This window comes from Grammomys surdaster, unplaced genomic scaffold (genome assembly GCF_004785775.1).
Source record: "Grammomys surdaster isolate TR1022 unplaced genomic scaffold, NIH_TR_1.0 126248, whole genome shotgun sequence".
NCBI classification, from domain to species: Eukaryota; Metazoa; Chordata; class Mammalia; order Rodentia; family Muridae; genus Grammomys; species Grammomys surdaster.
The window spans coordinates 6,603,142-6,623,822 of NW_021621048.1; the positions used below are offsets into that span (position 1 = coordinate 6,603,142).

Consider the following 20,681-nt stretch of genomic DNA (forward strand, 5'->3'; position numbering starts at 1 on the left):
CAGCACAGGGCTGAGTGGGAAACTGCTCCAGCACAGGGCTGAGTGGGTGCATTAACCCACTGTATATGCTTTCTCTTCATTGTGGGGACTGAAAACTTCCCTCAGGAGTCTGCTACTGCTGCTGGAGTAATCCAGCTGACAGTGTCCAGTGTTGGGTGTGGCGTCCTCAGAGGAACGAGTCCCACTGAGTGTCAGCTGTTGCTGTCCTTAGCCAGCTTATCCTCTGCATCTGAGATGTAGACTTGAAACCCACTATCAAATGCTCCTACGGACCGTTATGGCTTACTTTCTTGGTATTCACAATAAATATGTATTGTGAGAACTATAAAGGAGACAACAAAAAGAAAAAGCTACAAATTATACAGAGTGAATTACAACTGACCACAGCATTCAAAGCAGTGATGGAAGTCCAGCACCGACATAAAGGACAGCTGGACTGAGGAGAGCAGAAGACGGGAGGGAAGGGAAGCATGCAGAGGAGAAAGGCGGGGTCTGGAGAGATGTGGCGATGTGGAGACTGAGGCACTTACTTGCTTCCGTACTTCGCGCTACTTGATCTCTTCTTTCTGTATTTCTCATGAGGTTCATCTAGCTTCTCTATGGTGTTTTTTATTTGCTGAATTGTCTTAAAGGTTGCGACAGAATCTTCAATGGTGAACTTAGAATAACCAGGTTCTTTCTGTGGCCCCTGATACACAGCTATAGTTCCACAGGCCTCTGTAAGGAACAGTGAAATCTCTGATCAGAAAACTAAATTCCACAAATGTAATCTGTAGTATAATTTAAAAAGTTTTGAAGTTTCTAAGGGAGCACAGGTAACTGTATTATAACAGTTTACTAAACAGAACAAGTATATTTACATAAGAATAATTATTTAATTTCATGAATACATAGGATAAATGCCTCCTCTTAGGTTTTGTAAACTTCATTATCAGTAACTTAGGAAATCTATAACTATTTTCAACTTTTTAAAAAGTCCAAGAAATAACCCAGAAATTAGTAATGAAAAATAATGGTTTTATAAAAGTAGAGTGTATGTTTACCTTCCATTTTCTGCAGCTTAAGTAAACTGAGGGTAAAAATGGAATAAATTCTTTCTGTTTCTCTGTCTTCATCGATATCTATCTGGATGTCTGCAGGGATGCCTCTATGATAAAAAGAAAATTAAAGACATTGGAAAAATTCTTTGTTAACATTAGAAAGATTTTTTTTTTAAAGATTTATTTATTTTATATATGTGAGTACACTGTCGCTGTCTTCAGATACACCAGAAGAGGGCATCGGATCCCATTACAGATGGTTGTGAGCCACCATGTGGTTGCTGGGAATTGAACTCAGGACCTCTGGAAGAGTAGTCAGTGCTCTTACCCGCTGAGCCATCTCTCCAGCCCCATTAGAAAGATTTTTGATGAACTGAGATTAAAGCTAGAATTTGAATTTTTCAAAAAAGACTTCAGAAATTAGTTTCCGAGATAGTTCTACAGGACCACAAGGTCTGGTTGTTAAGGACTCAAGTCTCAAAAAGGATTTTGAAATAAAATCATTTAAAAAATATTTTTAATGTGTATATGTATATCTGTGCGTGTGTGTGCATATGTGTGTGTGTCCGTGTGTGTCTACAGAGGCTAGAAAAGGGTATCCAATCTATGCCCTGGAGCTGTTGTCACAGAGGTTTTGGAACTAAACTTGGGTCTTCTTTCTTCAAGAGCAGCAGCAAGCACTAACTGCTCTCCAGTCCCAATAAAACGTTTTTATAACCTATGGTTCTTCACCAAATGATGCACCAATAATAAAAGGGTAACAGTTCATCTAGTCCCTGGCCACCACTAATTTACATTTGTGTCTATAGTAACTTATTTACTCTCTAGATTTTACTTTTTGTGGTTATCAGGATTCAACCAAAGCCCTTGTGTGTGTCAGGTAATATTCTACTCAGTAGGCAACAACCCAAGCCTTTCTAGACACGGTTTATAGAAATGTTTCAACACTATGCGGCTTCTGTGTCCAGCTACTTCTACTTAGCATCGTGTTCTTACATCCACACCCAGGTACGGTCAGGGGCTGCGGATCACTACTCTTGTCACCACACAGTTACTCACGCAGTGCATGGCTTGCAGCCTGGTGTGCTTTCACTTGTCTCCTGGCAGCAGAGCCAGTTTCCGTTGAGATACGCGGAAGGGTGGAAAGAGCTGAGCCTGTTGTGGTTGCACCTGCTCATCCTGCACAGCACGTCGATCCATTCATTGGCTTCCACACAGTTATTTGCTTGGATGTACAGCGTTTTCTCTGTATGTATCACTTGGAACATCTTAATTGGCAATTAAGATAAAAAGTTAGAGAAGCCTTAAAAACAACATATAAGACACAAACAGAAAAAGGACTTAGGAGATCTAGCTTGCTTGGCTAAGGAATGGCTGCTAATGTGTCTTAATGAATTGTTACACTAAGCAGGTGAGTACCAAAGACCATCTTAGTTAATGGTTCTAAGACGTAGAACACTATCAATTGTAGATGCCATACATGTGCAAAGGAATGGGGCACTGTCTGAGTAAGAACACAGGTAATTTTAGATGCAGGAGAAACTGTGAGGAAGGACAAGTCAGTGACGAGATGCTAAGGAACGAAGACGCCATCCTGGTGATTGGAGGGTCCTGCACCAGCTGAGTGGCAACAGTTGACCCAAGTTGGGACATTACTTAGAGACCTGAACGGTAAATGCCAACATGACTTACACGTGATGATTTAAAGTGCTTCAATATTTATACAACTTACATTTTTCTTGTTGAAAGAGCTTTCTTCTAGTTTTTCTACAGCAAGAATGTTTTTTACTGGAATAGTGTAAATTGCATCTTTGCCTAAATAATAAAAAGACAACAAAATTAAAAGAATTACTATGATAGCCACAAGGGTGAGACGTTAATTCTGTAAGGCTAATTCCACTAGCTGACAGAAGCACATGTATCTGCAGGAGACTTCTGGATGTCTTGTGTATAATATGGAATGAGAATTCTGATGGCTTTCTGCAAAGCAATGTCCTTGTCTTTTAACATATAGGTGAAAATTTTTTTCAAGGAAAAGCATGTAAGGTTGATCTTTATATAGAAAACTATTTTCTATGCTATCCTTTCTGTTTGCCAATTTAACATTTAATTAAAGGATTAGTCCTCAAAAGAACAACAACAACAGCCATGTAGTGTATGCATACATGTAGAAAACCAAACTCAAAGCATGATGCATGTTAGGTAAGTGCTCTAGCACTGATCTACATCTCTGCTCCTAATACACATGTATGTATGAGTGTTTTCCAGCATGTATATATGTGTACCACATGTATGCCTAGTGTCCTCAAAAACAAACAAACAAACAAACAAACACCCCCCCACTCCCTGTCCCCAAAGTCAGAAAAGGGATTGGAGTTACAGATGGTTGCTAGCCACCATGTTGGTGCTGGAAACTGAGCAAAAACAAGTGCTTTTAACCACCGAGATAACTATCTAGCTCTGAATTTTTAAGTTTTTCTCTACTTATTTATTTTGGTTTATGAAACAAGGTCTCTTTTGGCTGTCTTGGAGCGTGCTCTGTAGCCCAGGCTGGCCTCATACTCAGACATCCGCCTGCCTCCGCCTGCCTCTCGAGGGCTGGGATTAAAATGCGTGCTACCATGTGCAGCCTTGTTTACATTTTTTAAGAATTACATTTTATTTTAGTGTTTGTGTGTGTGTAGGTACATGCACATACACCACAGCACATATATGGAGGTATGGGACAACTTGCAGAAGTCAGTTTTCTTCTACCATGTGGGTCCCAGACAGTGAACTGCTTGTCAATCTTGATGGCAAGGTCCTGTACCCTGTGACCCATCTTGCTAGCTCCAAAGCATGTTTTAAAGACTTATTTATAGCTGTCACATGTTGGCCAGCTACTAGCTAAATATTACAAAGTTTACTTAGGAGATGCTGGAGACAATGTATCCAGCAGGGAATCCTTAACCCTTTACAGGTTTTGAAACATAGGCAAGGGGATTTGAGTTTGTTAAAGGGCCTCCTCTAGGACGATGCATGTCAGTACAGCCTGGGATATCTGGCCCTCATCTAGTTATAGAAGGAGCTAATGACAGATACAGTTTGACTTCTGTCATTTTGTGATGGTGTTTTTAGAGTGTCAAAGCTTTGTTTCTATTTCTTCCTCAAGCCTTTCTTATAGATGTGAGGGCTGAAATATAAGAAGCTAGGAACATTCTGTTTTATACTGTTCAAAGGATTAATACTGTGACTTTTTTTTCTACAAGGAACAGTATTTGGAGAGTTGTGATTTTGTTTTTGCTGTAAATAAAGACATTAATACAAAACAGTTGTTCAGTCACTTTCCTGGTACAAAGCGTAAAATTTAAGGTGATTCAAACAGATGTGACACATAATTTTTAAAAGATATACACTGAATGTCTACTATATGCCAGGTACTGTTCTAATAGTTTAAGACAGAACAATAAATAGAAAACAGGTTCCTAGTGAAATTTGTATTGAGTTCTGAAAAGACTGGTAGAGAAATATTACCTAGAGATGAACACTATGATGAAAATAAATTGAAATGATTTTATGTGGTTCTTTAGCTATTAAAGAAAAACAGCAAACAAAATTTTGGAGAGCTTCATGTCAGGAACCATGGAGGGAAAAATCAAGTTACCCTAACCGCACTGAGAGTGTATATTTATGAAAGTTGTATAAGTTGTCTGTATGTACCTATATATAACAGGTCTCAAGAACACACAATAGCTAAGCGAATCTCACAAGAGTATTACAAAGGTAGGCTTAGTAACGGTTTTGCTAGTAAACTTGGTTAAAGCTTCCAAAACCAGAGCAGTGGTTACTAAAGTAATTCAGGCAACAGCAGATATGGGGGCCCTGGCGTTCTTTGAAGAGCATTTACTAAATGTTTTTATGCTAGTAACATGATTGTTACCACTGAAGATCTTAAAGAGCAGGAGAAGAGAGATATGAAATGTAATAACCAGTGTGCTGTATGTTCCTATGAAATAGGCAGCTAAGTGGCTAGAGACTTAAAATTACTTCCACAAAGAGTTGACACTTGGTCTGAGGTTTACAGTGATGTCCTCTGAGGAGTCCTATACAAGATGAGGCGCGTGAGACATGGAGAAGCTGGGACACCAGCAGATCATGAGACGCTGCTTTCTAAACGGGAGCTAATAATAATATAGTAATTTAAAGTCAGCACTCAGCTCTATAAAAAAACCATCATGGTAGCAACATTTACGTTTAGCAACAAAAGGTTAAATGTGACAACTGTAGGTTGTAGGCCTATGAGGTCCATGAAATTCCTATGCAAACTCCATGTCTGTCTGTATATAATGTAGGATTCTCAGGAAATTCACCATGACTATCATCTGACTTAAAGAGATTTCTAATCAACAGACTTTGGAATGCTGGCTTAAATTAGACAGTGTTTTAACTGAGAAACAAATAACTTGTTTATTCACAGAAGATGACTAATTTACCTTAAATTTTATTTAACCGCACTATTGATGTTGTTATTAGGTTGTTTTTATTTTATTTATCTTTAAGCAGTCTCTATGTAATCCGGGCTGTTCAAGAACTCACAATGTAGAACAGGCTGGCTTTGACCTCATGAAGATCTGTCTGTCTCTGTCCTATAACCCCCCAACCCTTAGAGCCTGGATTAAAGTATGTACCACCATGCCTGGTGTAGTGGCTGGTTTTGTGTGTCAACTTGACACAAGCTGGAGTTATCACAGAGAAAGGAGCCTCCCTTGATGAAATGCCTTCATGAGATACAGCTGTAAGGCATTTCTCAATTAGTGATCAAGCGGGGAGGGCCCCATTGTGGGTGGTGCCATCCCTGGGCTGGTAGTTCTGGGTTCTATAAGAAAGCAAGCTGAGCAAACCTGGGGAAGCAAGCCAGTAAGTACCAGCCCTCCGTGGCCTCTGCATCAGCTCCTGCTTCCTGACCTGCTTGAGTTCCTGTCCTCCTTTGGTGATGAACAGCAATGTGGAAGTGTAAGCTGAATAAACCCTTTCCTCCCCAATTGCTTCTTGGTCATGATGTTTGTGCAGGAATAGAAACCCTGACTAAGACACCTGGCTTAAATTGTTCTATTAAACATTATAAACAAAAATGGTATCCATAGGTGAGAATATTTATATAAAACTCAATATAAACTAGGATTCTGAAACATTCAAAGACAGCTTTAAAAACAAAGGTAAACCTATCGACCTTTAGTTAAAAACAAAGGTAAACCCATCGATCTTTAGTTACATATTTATATACTGTAATAAACTACGTGGTGCCTAAAATATCCAACACACTGTAAAAATTTCTTATTAATGTACTTGGATATATACATGCATAGTCATTCATTCTGGTTAAACTGCGCGCGCACACACACGCACACACGCGCACACACACACACACACACACACACACCCTCTTAGTTGATACAGTAGTACACGCAAGTAGTCCCTGCTATTTGGGAGACTGATGCAAGAGGACTGCTTAAGCCCAGAGTTCCGAGTGAAGACCCCATCTCTTTAAAATGTCTCTCTCCTCAGTTATTCTTCTACTATTCAGGAATTCCACTGAAGCACTCTATATTCTTATAGTCCCCTGTCAGGTCTTTATGTCATCGTTTTGGTATTCATAGGAGAAGCTCTCTTAGCTGGTATTTTCCATCAAATTTCATGAAACTTCAAAACCTACTGAGCACTGTGATACGCTAAGTGCTTGTGGCTAGCTAACCTGTTACGTCTGTACTTTTCTGCTTTTATTGTTATACTGACTTACTTACCAAGTCCAGTTGTTTTGTTCTCAAATTGACTTATACAAGGCTTTTGTTATAGTTTTATTATATACTACGCAATGCGATAAAATAAACAGTTTAGTTCTTGTGTGTCCCTGTGAGACACACTCTGAACCATTTACTGTGCAATGGTCCACTGCAGCTCCAAGAACCAGCAGAGTAAAGCCACAACGAAGCATAACCACAACTCTACCTTGCTGTTTGTGGTAGGTGAGCTCTTTGCTTGTCAAGCAGAACCATCGTTTCTTGAAGTTCTTTTTTCCAATCCGGGTTCTTCCTTGGGCTCTTTTATACATCTCACTGCCGACATAACAGACAGAAGCAAGCATTTAACCCTCAGAGGTGAGAACCACTAACCTGAAACAAAGAGCTGACACTGACTGCTAGGTTCCACTGGCAGTCCTGCATGATTACTAGTGTGCAGCAGTGACTTCCACTGAAGACTCGGGGGGAGTCTTTCTATCAATGCAGGATTGCTTTAGTTCTACTTTTAGGTATGGTGTAGCCTGTACAACATCTATGCACAGTGTGCATTGCCTGTGGGAAGCAGACGAGGGTGGCAGATCCCTTGAAACTGCAGTTACAGACAGCTGTGAGCCACTCTATGGGTGCTGGGAATGGAACACAGGTCCTCTACCTTCTTAACCATGAGGACCTCTCCAGCCTCTAAGTGATGCCATTTTAGAACTGTGCTATACCGAATAAAAAGGGCCAGGTAAATTACTTCCATCTCGTTACTGCTACTAACAACCACTCTTTGTTAAGGAAACAGCCATTTCCGAAGTATAGCACAGCCTGGGACTCTGTAGTCAGTGAGTGCTGTCTAAGACAGAGCTGACAGGGCAGTGAGGGTGATTTACCTGACTGAAGCAGCTTAGGAAGCTCTGGAACAGAATGAAAACTCAGGTTTCTTCATTCTCAAAGCCATGCTCTTTGTACTTACTGTCTACAGTGAATTATAATTTTCATGACTCATTTAATTAATTACCCTTCTTTCAGGTGCACAGGCTCACTCGTACCACTGGTCTCTTTACTTTCCGTAGACGAAATTTCATCCAAGAACTAAATGGGGAGATGGGGAAGTATTACAGTATGTGAGTAAATAAGGTATGTTACAAAAAATTGTTTTATCTGGCAGGTGGTGGTGGCAGCACACATCTTTAATCCCAGCACTCCAGAGGCAGAGGTAGGCGTATCTCTGAGTTTGAGGCAGTCTTGTCTACACAGTGAGTTCTAGGACAGCCAAGGCTACACAGAGAAACTGACTTGAAAAACAAACAAACAAACAAAAGTTTTATCTTGCATGTCACTGATTATATTAGGAAATTCCTCATTACTAAAGACTATATATAACACAGGTTGAGAATCTCCTGCTCAGGACCAAAGTGCTTTAGATTTAGGATTCTGAAACAACTGCATATACAGATATCTTGGGGACTGCACTTATATGTAAAAAAATTCATATACATAGCCTACGAGTAATTTTATACAGTTTTGTTTTTTACTATACCTGCACTTTGTGACCTATCACGTGAGATCAAGTGTGTAATTTTTCATTGTAACATCATGTCTACTCAAGAAGTTTTAAATATTGCAATATTTCAGATCTTAGAGCATCTTGGATCAAAGAGGCTCACCCTACAGTAATCTATGAAATATTATACATGTGGTTATATAAAGTTTCCAATTTACAAATGAAAGGTATTCTAAAAAGTTGTTTTTTACTCAAATTCTGAATGGATTTCCCTACAGAAATAACTCAATCTATAATCCTTAGCTATAATTTGAGACAATGCCTCACTATTTCAGTGGCTAGACTCAAGCACACTGTAATCTTTCTGTCTCAGCTGTCTCAGTGCTAAGATAACAGGCATATACCACCACATCTAGCCCTTATCAATATTGTTTGTACCTTGGCTGCCCTAAAACTCACTCTGCAGTCCAGACTGGCCTCAAGTTCACAGAGATCTACCCTCCTCTGTATCACAAGTGCTGGGATTAAAGGCATGTGCTGCCACCATCTGGCTCAAAGCATTTATTTTTCTTCCCTTTTAAAACTTTCATCTTTGATTTGCAGCAAACACTGGCAGATGGCTCTCATGTATTATCTTACAGTGTATTTTCCACATGACAAATGACATTGGTGTGTGGCTGCTGGATGGAACCAAAGGGGCTGTTTAATATAACTTGTTCCCATTACTTTTTGAAACTCTGAAAAATTGAATTTTGAAAATTCCTGGGTCCAGAGATTTTTACAAACAGGACCATGAATGTTTCTGATAGGCTGTAACACAAAACTATGGACTGAGCCAAATTTGACCTGCAGTCTGTTTTTGTAAGAACCAGGGTTATGAGAAAAAACAAAAATGAAAGTGGTCTTATGTGACCAATAAATCCTACTATTTGTTGGCTATTCACAGAAAATAACTTGTTAATTTCTATTATCTAGAACTGATGACCTCGACAAATGAGATAACCTAAAACCAAATGTAAGTATTTACAAACTTTCTATGAAGAATATAAGGATGTGGCTCAAGAAAATCTGTAATATCCATTGTTAGAAACAGGAGTCACTCAGGGAAAAGCATCAAGCTTCATGAGTATGTAGCCTGGAGTAGTCAAGGGCTCCCCAGCATGTGGACGCCTCTTCATGGAAAGGGGAAGTTTAGCAGTCCAAAAAGCAGCTCTTGCTCTTAGAGAGGAATCCTATTTTGCCTCTAAATCAACTATCCATTTGCGTATCCGTGAGACATTATGATCCCTGTTGTCTGGCTTCACTGCTTTCTTCTCTTTTGTTTCTAACTTTATTTTTGTTTAGTGTTTTAGGATAGAAACAACACAAGCATAGTTTTGTGTGAAGAACATCGAGGGACTGGTGCTTCCTCTACAGGACTGAAGGCATAGCAACTCGAGCCTAAGAATGCTGTGATTCACCCACCAGAGCACCCACTCAAGAGGCTTCCCAATGTGTTCCTTCCAGTTTGCTAAGTAAGCGAACAAACAAGAACAGAATCCCTTTTGTCCTGTGGATGATGCAGGTTCAAGTATCCAGGGACAACATTAACAAAGTATCCTGTCTCATCTGTAGTTCTAATAGATGGACCATCCACCCATGGAGTTAATGGTTACTTGAATATCTCACTTCTTAGCATTATATGAAGAAGTATAAGATAAAAACAGATGTGCGATGTGAAATGTAAGAAAACACTAAGATGAAAATAAAGTAACTGTAGGTAACAAGTTGGCTCAGGTTCACTCTACTTAAAGCCATAAATAATCATCTCTAATTGTTCAGTGTTGTGGTTCTGTCATCAAACTGTATAATCACCCTCTATACAGAATTCTTCTGGCTACCTTCCCTTACTGTGTGGGCAACAGCATATGATTTAGTTACAAGTCACTTAAAGTCACTAGTATAAATGCCAGTATGAATGAGAAACTGAGTTACACAGACAATAGTAATTCCTTATTATAAAGGCTGGAGACAGAGCTCAATCTTAAACAGAACAGTCTAGGATATGTAAGGTCTACAGTCAGACAGAAAGACACATGGACACACACAAAGAGATAATTAAGATTTTAGGGCAAACTATCTTATGCTACCTCAGGACTACATATATACATGAGACGGTAAATGCATTATGGTTAGAATCTATTTGTGAGTATACAAAACGTGGAATTTTATTTTACAAATTAAAAGCATAGTTTTACATTTTCTCAAATGCTTTCAACAATTACTTAAAAAAGAAAAATCTAGGTTCAGCATAGTGGTACACACCTTTAATCTCAGCACTTAGGAGGTAGAGGCAGGTGGTTATCTGTGAGTGATGCCAGCCTGGTTTATATACTAAGAACTAGGATAGCCAAGGCTATATACTGAGACTCTGTAAAAACAAAACCAAACCAAACCCAACCCTATCTGATAGGAGCATCTTCTCTCATGGAGTCCCTGAGAAAGTATGTCACCAGTCTAAATGTCAGTAAAAATGTTCTTGGCCATGAACAGCTACACCATGTATAGAAACTATACAGGCTTTAAAGACTAACTCGGTTCACTGAGTTAGGATTGTGATAACGAAGACACAGAGTACTTTCTTCAAGTTTAGTTTAGCTATATCCTAAGATATTTTTTCGTTCCAAGTTTCTCAGGGTTATAATACTGTATTTTATGTGGATGACTAACGAGTCAAAGACCAAAAAGTTAAAAACTTAAAAAACTCAGTTTTTAATCACACTCCATTTTACATATTGTAGGCCTTATATTAGCATGCTATATGCTATAGGCATGTATACAATTTTATTTTCACTTATTTTTCTCCAGTTACTACCATATATACTCAATATATTGAAAACACTGTTTTACATTTTTCTGATTTTATGTGGATGTGTGTGGGAATGTGAGTGTCTCAGGACACATATGGAGGTTAGAGGACAACTTATGGGAGTTGGTACCCTCCTTCCAATCATGTGACCCCAGCAATCAAACTCAGGCCATCAGGCTCTGTAAGAGGTGCCTTTACCTGCTGAGCCATCTTGTTTATTATGGCAATTGAGTACCCACTCTACTACATACCAGGCTCTATTAGGCTTTAGTCTTAGACCAAAGGTTCCTAACAAAAGAGAATTCCATCCTCCAGGGGACATCTGTTTAGTAATAGCTAAAAGCATTTCTGGTCTTCAAAATTGGGGATATGCTATTGGCATTTAATTCATGGATGTTGCCAAATATTCTACAATGTAAAATCAAGAACTACCTATCCCTAAATGTCAATAGTGTTGCATAGAAATCTGTATTTATATAGTTAAGATGACAACAGCACTTACTGTTAAGATTTGCTTATCTCACCGCTTTGTTTGTAGAACTGGAAGAAAAAGACTTAAAAAAAAAACATTTACTTATGTTCTGCCAGCATATATGCCTGGATGCCAGAAGAGGGCGCCAGATCTCATTACAGATGCTTGTGAGGCACCATGTGGTTGCTGGGAACTGCTCTGTAAGAGCAGTCAGTGCTCTAAATCTGAGCCATCTCCCCAACTGGAAAAAGACTTCTTGACTGACAATTTCAACATGATTTTTTTTTTTTAAAGTTGGAAACTGACTCTTTGGAATAATAAGAGATGTTAATTCCTTTAAACTAGATGACAAGAAAGAACCATACCTTTTTCACGTCTGTAAAATATTTTTCTTCTTGAAACATTTTGAGAAATTCACACATGACTGACTTTTTGAACCGTGACTAGGAGAAAACAAACACAGGATTTGTGTATGTTAAATACGAAAAATACGAAAAGTTCTTAAACTATTAGTTGTGACTCCACATGTGGTCATGAGAAATGTGTCAACAGTAAAGGCTTCTGAAGGCACAAACAACAAGAACTAGTTCAAAATCAAACATGTCATGGTTCCTAGGAATTTCTGGTGCATCTGTGCTGCAATGGTACCTCATCCAACCACACGTATGCTTTTCATTCTGCATGCCAATATATCACGCACCACCAGTCACTGCTGCCGACCTCAGCACAAAGCACGGGGCTGCTGTATGTTAGGAATGGCGCTATCTTTATTAGACATGAAGGCTTCTGCTCTAACAAAAACATAATTGTTTCATTACAGAAACAAAACCAGCATTCGCCTACATCATTAGTCAGCATGCATCAGTTAGTAGTTCTGGATTTGATTAGAGTGTTCGACTTCAATTGCTCATGTTGCTGACTTAGGTTTCACTAAACAAACAAACAAACAAATCCCCAAACCAACCAACCAAAACCCAAAAAAAAAACCACTAAGTAAATTCGGGCTTGAGATTAGGACAAAATTTCCAACAATTTAAAAAATGGCCTTAAATATACTTCTGCCATTTTGTACTATGTGTTTATGCAAACTGAATATTATAAAATCAAAATACAATCAACTCTGATAAACGCTGAAGATGCTCTATATACTCAACTCTAAATACTCAGCTAGTTTTTATTTATGTAAACACAAACAAGTATATCCATCTCATTAGTCTGCAAATTTGTATTTTGTCTTTAATAAGTGGTAAGATTATATATACAAAGAATAGTTTAAAATGTCTGACCAATATACAATGTAAATATGTATCAAAACATATTGCATACATAAATTTGTATAATTATTATATGGCACAAATGAAAATTTTAATAGAAAATTTAAAAAGTATTTAACAAATGAGTAGATAGGTTTAACTAGCATATGATAAGGTATACAGCCACCATTACTCAAAGACCTAAAGAGCCAAGTCAGAAATGCAAATCTACCTGGGGTCTCCTGACAAGAGCAGCTGTGATTCCAAAACAGGGGCCTCCCAGAAGCCAGAGCTCTCCTGAGGCACAGAGTAAACCGGGGATGTAGATCTGGACAGGCAGATGGAAACTATGCAGCCCAAAGTCTAGTTTCTTTTTTGTTTTAAAAATGATAGTAGTGGAGACTGAACCTAGGGTCTGATTTCTAAAAGGTTAGAGTTCTACCACTGAGCTACAGCCCAGCCCTTCAATTTCCAGTTTCAAGGGAAAGGAAGAAGGCAGGCAGGGAGAGATAAACATCCTCAGCCTCGAGGGACAGTGATAAGGGAAGGCTATAATGTAAGGGTGAGACCTCCAGGTCACAGGGCTGCTCCCTCTAGCCAAACAGGAATGTGTTTATCACAAATGAAAAATTGTGAACACCTTTCTTTATAAAATTTCCCTACAGAACCTGGAACTTACAACACTCTAGTGTGAGGATTAGAGGAAACACAGGGTAAATGTGGACTACTGACAAGAGCACAGACCTGTCAAGGACTCTAGCTGCCTCAGACTCCTGTAAATGGCAAAACCTACCATTTACTGGGACCAGAAACTAGCAAATACAACTTCCTTCTCCAGGAAGCTTACTGCCTGAGACTGCTCCCTACAGAGACTTCCCACTAAGACACCTAACCCCTCTTGTTATACATATAAAGGCACCGAATTTACAGGTTAGTTAGTAGATGACAGCAAGCTCAGGTCACCCAGTCCTAGCTTCTCTTTGTGCTTGTTGGCTCTTCATGCCTGTGGTGTCCTAGTCAGGTTAAGGACCAAGCTGTGCAAGGCAAAGTACTTACTCTTAAGTCTTCTAGTTTCCAACTTCCTTACCAACTCCTTTGATTTCCCAGATGACCTTAAGTCTACTTTCTTCACAGAGTAGGGAAGTAGCTGGCCACTACGCTGTTGTCCCCACTGATAGACCCAACTCCTGGAAAGCACAGGACAATCCCTATATACTCTGGCTTCCCAAACCCCTAAGATCTGCAGATTTCATTCATGCCAGGTAGTAAGTATAGTGGTGTTTTTCCTCTTGGCTAATCAGTCTTAATTACACATGGCAGTTCACTTGGGTGCCTTAAGGAGCCAGGTCTACAGCCAGAGGGCCAAGAGTGCTGCCTCATCTGTGTTGTAGGCCCAGATTTGGTAGTGGCACATATAGAGGACAATGGAGCTTCCTCAACTCTTCTCCATGTGGGGCAGCAAGCAGGCTGGGAAATTCACATCCATCTTCATGATCTTGTTCTAGAGCACTCCTAGAGTGCATTCCACTGAGTGACATACCAGTAAGGCAGTGAACTCAGAATGTTCCAGGATCATGGCTACCACATACTCATGGTTTTTAGTCTTTCCCACACAGCACATGGTATATCACGCTCAGCCTCTCCCAGAACATGATCAGGCTTGGTTCACATTCTGTTGATTCCAGCTGCTGATAACCAAAGATACCTCATGCTGGGCGAGATGCAGGGTGCCAGCAAAGAAGAGTCAGTGACCCGCAGTTACTTTATTAGTCAGAGCCTGGCTCTTATCCCTTCTTTGATGAACATTCTTGCTGAGAGACAGACTGAGGAGCAATGAAGGTCCCTCAGAGCCTGGATACAGCTTTGAACTGGTAATCACTGTTTGATCTTTTTCCTCCTAGATCTTAAACTAGATAGCAGTTGCCCAAGATAACAGTTGCAAAAACAAATGGAAGAAAAAAAACTCCTCAGCACTGGGGGCTGGGCATTTCAAAATGCTAGAATAAGTCATTATTAGTCAATGTTTGATTTTTATACCTAAGGTTGCATAAAAGTTTCTTGAGTAAAAGGCTTCATGAGTGAGAAGTTTATGAAGCTCTGAGGTAGAGCACTAGACAAGGATGGGCCTGTATTTTGAAGTTAAGGATAAAGCTAGTCCCATATTTCCATGAATCATTCATCCTGGAGCTGACAACTTCTTCCAAAGCTGTTAGGTGGCTATGTCACAGAGCTCGACTGTGCCTGTGTCTTTTCTTCCTAGTTATTTTCCTACTGTGGGTATATCAGGTTAAGTACCACTGTCTCCTTGAAAAGGTGACTACAGTAGAACACCCACTAAAAGACGATTAATGCATCTAAATATGTATTCTCTTGTTTTATTTTTACTATGGAAGGAGGTACGTGAAAAGGGTTAAGTATGCAAAGTAGGAAACAGTTATAAACTCACCTTTCTTCTGGATTGACATCCCCAGTTTCCAATAATCTGAATGGTTTTTGAGATGAGAGTTAATGTCCTAACTGTCTGTGTATCCTAGAAAATGTAAAAATGACCAAAGTTCTTGTTAATTTTTCAAGAAGTAGAGTTTATATAAAAAGCAGAATCGAGTGAATGGGGTATATGGCTCTAAAATAGTGGCTAAAAATGTTGATTCAAACAAAGATAGTTAGGATGCAGCGAAGCCTAGGAGAACTTCTACCACGCGGGTTAGGAGACAATGAAAGAAGCTGGTGGTGAAGGCCTGTGATCTCAAGTCTTGGGTGCCTCAGACAGAAAGACTGCAAACTCAGGTCTGTTAAAGCTACAGAGAAAATCCAGTCCAGGCAACCTAATTGCCTTGTCTCGGTATAAAGAGTAAAAAGAGGGCTGGGGACATCTCGGGGCGGGGGGCTTGCCGAGAAGGCATGAAGCCTTAAATTCCATTCTCAGCACCATTAAAAAAGACAGAGACTAAAGACTTAATGATTTGTTCCCTCTGAGAGACATAATGTCATCAACTGTATCTAACGGCTTTGTGTAGTCTAAAGACTGGATCACACTACACATTTTATTTACTTTTGGAATATCAGAGATATCTACTTTTTTCTACCTTAGCAGTGTTTCCAATTTTCTGTGCTCAGTCTACTTCTAAGCATATTCAAATAACACGTAAGACTTCTGCAATCAACTGTTTCCACCATAGGGGTGGAGGGAGAATACACATTCAGACCAGGAAAGGAAGTCACCACTCATAGAGGCTCTTATCAGAAGGTAACGCTTGGTCTGTTAACCATGGTATCTTTCAGGTCTGTCTACCTGACAGTAGTATAACTTACATTAAAGTACATGTAAATAAAATGGTCAGAACACAGTTCTCTCACGAGTCTTATTGATCCACATTTCTACGTAACAAACTATCCTACTACAGTAAACAGTATTATAAAAAAACATATCCAGGAAAATATAGTTAATATAAGTTTTAGTTTTCAGTATCTCACATTGAAAACAGTGGAGAAGAAATGTCCAAGAAATGAAGAAATCTGGAGAAGGAATGTCTGATATATGATCATTACAATATATCTGGCAAAAGTTATAAATTATGGTTATCTAAAAGTGATTTCAGGTGGAGCCTCCAGGACTCCATCCTATCTGTAAGAAGACCCTACTACAGTTCTACCTGTGAAGGAAGAGACATTCTTTAAAAGTTCTGGTAACATTAAGTTTGAATTGAATTTCACAAGACTTCTCCATTTTTTTGGTGTCGCCCTGGCTATCCTGGAACTCTTTCTGTAGACCAGGCTGTCCCTGAACCCAGAGATCTGCCTGCCTTTGCCTCCTGAGTGCTGAAATTAAAGGCGTGTGCCACCACTGCTTGGCTTAAACTTGGTTTTAAAATTCAGTGTTTTAGGTTATTTTTTTCTTGAACTAGCAAAAGGGAACAGAGCTCATTTTATTCAGTTTCAGGCCACCACCGGCTGGCTTAGACCCATATAACTGTGGCTACTGTTGTACAGCCATGTCATTCCGCTGGTCTGAATCCCTGCTACTATCTACTTGCAAACTGTAATAATTTCCCTTTACTGTATACCCAGGACCATCATCACCTGGCTTCCAGTACACAACTCAGCAAACACTATCTAACAATTATTAAAGTCAACCGAAATGTTAAACTTTTCTTTTTTCTTACACTGACTCATGAAATTGGTGCCATTTGACTGTCTTTGGTTTACAAAAAACAAACAAACAAACAAACAAACAAACACAATGTCACAGGTATGCTCTTTCAAAAGAGCAGTTGCTAATCTCATACCTTTCCTTAGCATCCTCTAGGATTCTGACCTGGAGGCAGCAACGCCCTCTTTTTATTTGCTTGCCTCTTCCCCTATATTTAAACCTTGGATCTGTTTCTCCATTAAGAAAAGACTCCCTTGATGAGTTCCTTCTCTCAACTATCATTTTTGTTAATTAAACTGAGCATCTGACTGTCTTAGAAACTACCATATGCTTTGGATACACATATCTGGAAAAGGCCCCGCTTTGTTCCAGAGATCCTGGCAGTCTGTGTGCAGAGATCTGTTATACACAGATGTTACTAATCAGAATGTAACATACCATGACAGAGAGTGCACAGGGTGTTACAGGTGTACACAACAGACATAAAACAAACTAATGGGGTCTAGACGTCTCCACTGGGAGGGCCTTCAAAGGGATTATCAAGGAAAGAATGAGGAATATATAAGAATCGTCTAGTCGTTTACCTTTATGAAGATCTCAACAGTGCTTTACCAAATCAATGTTCACATAATCTGTACTAAACTAAAACCCACAACCATTACCAAGGAGACTCAAGTGAAGGTCCGCTCCTGTTCTTTCTTATGGTACTGGGGACTGGTTGCAGGCCTCACAGATGCTTGGTAAAACGCCTGAACACGGAGCTCTAGTCCTAGCCCTCAGTCCATTTCATTATTTATATTTTTAAATTTTATTTTTTGAAGATTTATTTTCTATGTGCATATGTGTAACTATGTGTAGGCACGTGCACACAAGGTTACAGGTGCCCAGAGTTCAGAAGAAGGGTTAGATCCTCTAGAGTGGGTGTTACTGGTGGTTGTGAGCTGCCTGACATTGGTGCTGGGAATTGAATTTGGGTCCTTTGAGACAGCAGTATTGCTGGGCCATCAATCCAGCTCCTCCTTTTTTTTTAAAGATTTAATGTGAGTACTGTTCCTGTTCTCAGACACACCATAAGAAGGCATCGGATCCCATTGCCGATGGTTGTGAGCCACCATGTAGTTGCTGGGAATTGAACTCAGGGCCTCTGGAAAGAGCAGTTAATGCTTTTAACCACTGAGCCATCTCTCCAGCCCATGCCTCCATTTTTTAAGAACTAATGTTTTGAAAAACAGTTTTTACACATGTATATGTACACCTCTCTCCTTGACTTTGTCTGTTAGCAAGCATGGCTCAGATCTGGAGTCCTTGCTATGACTATTTAGCTACCTGTTCTTTACTCTTTCTTGTCTACTTTAAATATCTTCTATAATTAGTTTCTCAAAATTAAAAGAATTCCTAAATGTAAAATTCAGTAGCATTTGCTCAAGTCTGCTCCTGTAACTTTTAGTACCTGACGACGTCCTCTCAGTCTCTGAGAGTTTCAGCTTGTACAGCAGTGTTTACTCATACTTTTTACTTCGGACTAATCACATGCTAGCTTTAAATTGATGCAATAGTTATAGCTTAATAGAAAGCAGCTATGCTCATCCCTACAGCACCAATGCCAAATAATGTTATGTTTTCTCTATTCCCACTACTTCAAAATTTCTTTAAAATGAGTGAGGGTTATGGTTAAAGACCTGATGGAGATGCTGAGGTGATGGGGATGAGGGCAAACAACAACAAAAAGGACCAAAAGAAATGATGGAAAAACTATAAAAAATAATAAAGTTACCTGAAAAGTAACCTAAAAGTGTTTGTGGTTGGAGGGATTCTATTCAAATTCCATCTAGGAATTCCAAGTCTGAATACAAGGCAGAGTCACAAGTTCAGAGGTGGGAGTTCTGTTTATGTACACAATGTTGCTGGCAAGCTCTCACTGCCCTAGGTCATTACAGCTTTAGTTAACACAGCCACAGAAGGAGTCTCCATGAACAAAAGGATACAAGCTACACAGAACATCTACCTTCTGCCATTGCAGCATGGCTCACAGCTAACACTGTAAGGCTATCCAGAGGAGAAGTGGCCATTCAGAACCCAGTTTTGCTGCAAAGTCTTCCCTACACTGCATTACTTGATAACCATTAGGGCATTAAGGTAGGGAATGTCAAGTAAGACTGCATGTGTCTCCCTCCAGTACTGAGCACTATGACAGCGGTTGCTGTAAGATTTAACACCAGTCTGCTTATAGACTGTGGAGATTGAACTAGTCCCATTTGAATCCAGTACAAGTTGTGTAGAATCCAATTATAATGCCTTAGTTATGTGAGCCTAGAGAAAGTATTGCATGATGATTTCCTTACCTGCACATGGGGCTAATAAAATAATTTACTCCTACAGTGACTAGGAAGACCTAAGTGAGTTAAACACAGAAAGTGATTAAAGCAAAGCTTAGAACAAAGTCATCACTAAATGTTTCTTATCATTCTGTTATACAAATCAGCAGCTAAAAGCATCACGAGTGTATATGAAATATTTAGAACAGAGAAAGACTGAAGAGTGATTAAAATATGCTGTATGAAGAAGGACCAGAAATAGGTTAAGAGAAAAAAGAAACCTCAAAATATTAAGAGATATATATTCAAAGCAGATTTAGATTTAGGTAACTAATAGAACTTCATTTTAAATCTCCTATTTTGATATAATTTGGGTGAACAGAAAGCAAAAGTATGAAGATACCAAGTAAGTTAGGTTCCTTTATACTTTTGAAATAAACTTCTTCATTTTCCTTCAAATTTCTGAGATCTTAAAATACTGCCATGATTAATCCACCATAAACGGGCTGTGGTAGTTAGGCCTGTACTCCTGTACTCTGGAGGCCGAAGCAGGAAGGCTGTTGTGAGTTAGGGTCCCTCTGGGCTATATAATAAGATTCTGCCTCAAAATATAAAAATAAAAAAAAATAAACTGCTGTAATAAACCAGGAAAGGGTCTGTTAACAACCAGCCCAAGCCACGCCTACCAGCCAAGGATCCACCAAGTACCAATGGTGGTACTCCAAACCACCATTTGAAGCATTTCTGTAAGAATGTTTCTAGAGATGATTAGACCACGATCTAAGCAATGTAAGTAAGAACCCACAGCCCTTGTGTAACAGCAGAGAAGCCTTGATGCGCGTTCCCTTCTGCTTACCAGCAGACTTCAACTTATCAGCATTTTATCAATTGTGAAATGTCTTAGCACAGCAAAATGAAAGTGGCACATTTTTTCTTCATTTTACTAAAAATAAATAAAAATGGAGTAAAGCTTTGAGAGGAGCAAACACTTACTGGATAATGAGGTCGCAAATGAAAAGCATGAGGTGAGAGTATCGCTACAGCAAAGAAACGAAGAAACACAAAGCTGCTCACTGCAGAGTACTGAACATGAGGGTTATCTGCAGGGACAAAATGGGGAAACGTCATGCAAAAACACGAATTAAAAACCAAAGATGATAAAGCAAAAAAAAAAAAAAAATCATGTAAACTACGTAGGAAAGGAAATAACTTGTAAAGTAAATCTTGAGTTGTGGAATGATACCAACTGTGGCTGAACTAAGAGAATACGCTGCAACTGACAATAACAAATGGAAAGCAAAGTCGCTGATTTTAAAGAAACATTTTAAATTTGAAAA

The 20,681-nt window shown here is 39.3% G+C and overlaps 1 protein-coding gene across 1 annotated transcript in view; it reads right to left on the reverse strand.

The window, feature by feature from the left end:
- Window positions 1-20,681, reverse strand: part of Rasa2 (RAS p21 protein activator 2) — a 90,968-nt gene that overhangs the window by 2,189 nt on the left and 68,098 nt on the right. Inside the window, exons 15-23 of the mRNA XM_028758977.1 lie at window positions 20,338-20,444; window positions 15,326-15,409; window positions 11,992-12,069; window positions 7,821-7,894; window positions 7,026-7,132; window positions 2,773-2,855; window positions 2,100-2,308; window positions 1,044-1,147; window positions 531-717 (exon numbers count right to left, since the gene is read on the reverse strand). Of these exons, the coding sequence (XP_028614810.1) occupies window positions 531-717; window positions 1,044-1,147; window positions 2,100-2,308; window positions 2,773-2,855; window positions 7,026-7,132; window positions 7,821-7,894; window positions 11,992-12,069; window positions 15,326-15,409; window positions 20,338-20,444 (1,033 nt within the window). The remainder of the gene's footprint in view (window positions 1-530; window positions 718-1,043; window positions 1,148-2,099; window positions 2,309-2,772; window positions 2,856-7,025; window positions 7,133-7,820; window positions 7,895-11,991; window positions 12,070-15,325; window positions 15,410-20,337; window positions 20,445-20,681) is intronic.